General features: G+C 30.7%; 1 protein-coding gene across 3 annotated transcripts in view; it reads left to right on the top strand.

Annotated features, from left to right (window-relative positions):
* Positions 1 to 3,013, top strand: part of LOC106460490 (ubiquitin carboxyl-terminal hydrolase 20-like) — a 79,519-nt gene that overhangs the window by 42,663 nt on the left and 33,843 nt on the right. For all 3 annotated transcript variants that reach the window (XM_013920191.2, XM_022387238.1, XM_022387239.1), the window contains exon 9: positions 2,199 to 2,368. In XM_013920191.2, coding sequence (XP_013775645.2) covers positions 2,199 to 2,368 — 170 coding nt within the window. The remainder of the gene's footprint in view (positions 1 to 2,198; positions 2,369 to 3,013) is intronic.

Genomic DNA, 3,013 nt, shown 5'->3' with positions numbered 1-3,013 from the left:
AAGTACTGCATTATACAAATTTCATAATACATACACTTTAATACCATGCGACACATGGATCGATTACTGCATTATACAAATTTCATAATACATACACTTTAATACCATGCGACACATGGATCAATTACTATATTATACAAATTTCATAATACATACACTTCAATGCCACGCGACACATGGATCAAGTACTGCATTATACAAATTTCATAATACATACACTTTAATACCATGCGACACATGGATCAATTACTGCATTATACAAATTTCATAATACATACACTTCAATGCCACGCGACACATGGATCAAGTTAAAGTGTATGTATTATGAAATTTGTATAATGCAGTCAATACCATGCAACACATGGATCAAGTACTATATTATAGAAATTTCATAATACATACACTTCAATGCCACGCGACACATGGATCAAGTACTGCATTATACAAATTTCATAATACATACACTTTAATACCACGTGACACATGGATCAATTACTGTATTATATAAATTTCATAATACATACACTTTAATACCATGCGACACATGGATCAATTACTATATTATACAAATTTCATAATACATACACTTTAATACCATGCGACACATGGATCAATTACTATATTATACAAATTTCATAATACATACACTTCAATGCCACGCGACACATGGATCAAGTACTGCATTATACAAATTTCATAATACATACACATTAATACCACGTAACACATAGATCAAGTACTGCATTATACAAATTTCATAATACATACACTTTAACGCCATGCGACACATGGATCAATTACTGCATTATACAGTGACAGTATACCTTTCTTATTACAAACTATATGAATATCAAAATGGTTCACTGCAACCAACACAGACATAAACCTTACACTTGCTTGATAAGTTGCAGAAACTTGATGACTGTCAACAGAAACTACATATTGAAACACTGGATAAGCAACTTGCTCTATAAACATTTTGTTTATTCCTGATTCTGCAGGTTTCACCTCTGATTATGTTTCATTATAGTCTTTCAGGTTATTTATTGGAATATTTATTGTGTGTTCTTACTTGTATGATGGCAAATATGATATAAGCCTTATATTACCTTACACTATCCAGATTTAATATTATGTAACATTGTATTGATGCTGTAAATTTTTACTTCAATTTAACATGTCGCAAAGACTAGCTGGTTCGTCGTAGGTGTACTTTGAACAACAGTAGATGTGTAGGCATGAAAATGAGTAGATAAGTTTTAACACAAAACTTCAAGAGGTTCAAAAAACATATACAGAATTGCAAATGAAAATAACAACTTACAACATTAGTTGAACACTCATATTTCTAACACAGTTTTAAGTATTTTCCTACTTTTCTATCATCTTGTTAAACATGCATCAGCATGAGAAACTCTATCTTGGATCAAATCGAAGCTTAAATCTTTCCTTTGGTATCTTCTAAGTTATCCAAAAATAAATCAGTGAAATATCTTTATAAAATCAAGGATAATCTAGTATAACATTTGTCATTATTGAAATTGGGATTAAGGCCAAGAAATATTGCTAACAGTAAGGGTATCTCACTGATAATGCAATGCATTCTGATTTCTATAAGTAAAAGTAGTATATTTAATTAGTTCTGGTCTATGAATTAGATCGATTTGATCAGAAGACAATATTAATGAATAATACATGAGATAATAAACTCAACTGTAACACTGGATCTTGTGGTTCACCTACAAAATTGTGCTTCTGGTGGCCAGCACATGGTTCTGTAACTACATCTTTTAGGCAAGTAGTATCGAAAGTAATATTAATATTGAGGAAATATTTCTGTACTTCAATAATAACTGATCAAGTTTAACTTTTGTAGCAAAAAGTAACAATTAAAGTGTTACATTTTTCTGTGAATGTGTGCTAAATCTTCTGATATAACTTGTATTCACATATATATACAGATGTATGGTTGACATCTACTTTAACAGACTGGCCAAGTCCAGTAGATAAAGCATTTTTTTTGTTGAATTTTCTGATATAGGAATATCACAAAATAACAATTAAAGGTTTTCAGATAGCCCTTGAATTTTCTGTATGTACGGATTTAGACTTATCTTTTAAAACAAAACAAAAAATTAAGTACCGAAAGCAAAACTAAATGTACAATTAAACATTAATCTTTTATTTCCATTACCTAGGTTTCAACAACAAAGGAGACATTTCAGGATTTGTCTCTACCCATTCCAGGTCGTGACCACATTTACATGCTACATTCCTCCCTCAGTAACCAACAGAAAGGTGTTGTTGCATGTACAGATGCATACAACAGTAAAGGCTGGTTCAACTGGTTGTTTGGGTGGGTGCTTAGGTAACTAGAGCAATTTTTCTAAGTATAAAAAGCATATTTATGATAAGAACAATGCTGAAAATGTATATCACCTACAGCTTAATTTGGGTTAATTTCTTATAAAAGTGTCAGCTGAGAACTGTATCAAATTGATAATATTCACATTTTAACAAATAATCAGGTTTAATGAACAAGTTTCAATAGAATTTGCTAGGCGTCCTTTAAATGTCTTTCAAGAAGATATGTATCACAGTTTATTATTCTTTTTTTATATATACTTCAAATGATACCAGCAGCTAGTCATTAAAAAGTTACTTCTGTTGTGCATCAGGAGCTGTTTTGTTACACGCACAAACATAGATAGATGTATATCACATCTAATATTTTGTTGTGACTCTTACCCGACCCCTGACCAAGGAGATTGACAGGGTGGGGTATATAGAGACAATATTTGTCTTTAAACGTATACTTTCTAAACAGTAATTATAGTTCTGAACAGCAGTTTTTAATTAAACTTCACAGGTCACTTCCTTGGAGATGGGAAAGATAGTATTTTGATTTTGTTATTAAATGTTACTATTTCAAGAAATAAAAATTAAATTTATGCTTTTTTATATAAAGTTCTGAAAGAAAGAGTTTAATAACGCTTCACAAGTCACTTCTCTT

Source organism: Limulus polyphemus, unplaced genomic scaffold (genome assembly GCF_000517525.1).
Source record: "Limulus polyphemus unplaced genomic scaffold, Limulus_polyphemus-2.1.2 Scaffold780, whole genome shotgun sequence".
NCBI classification, from domain to species: Eukaryota; Metazoa; Arthropoda; class Merostomata; order Xiphosura; family Limulidae; genus Limulus; species Limulus polyphemus.
This window is presented reverse-complemented; position numbering and strand designations above follow the sequence as displayed.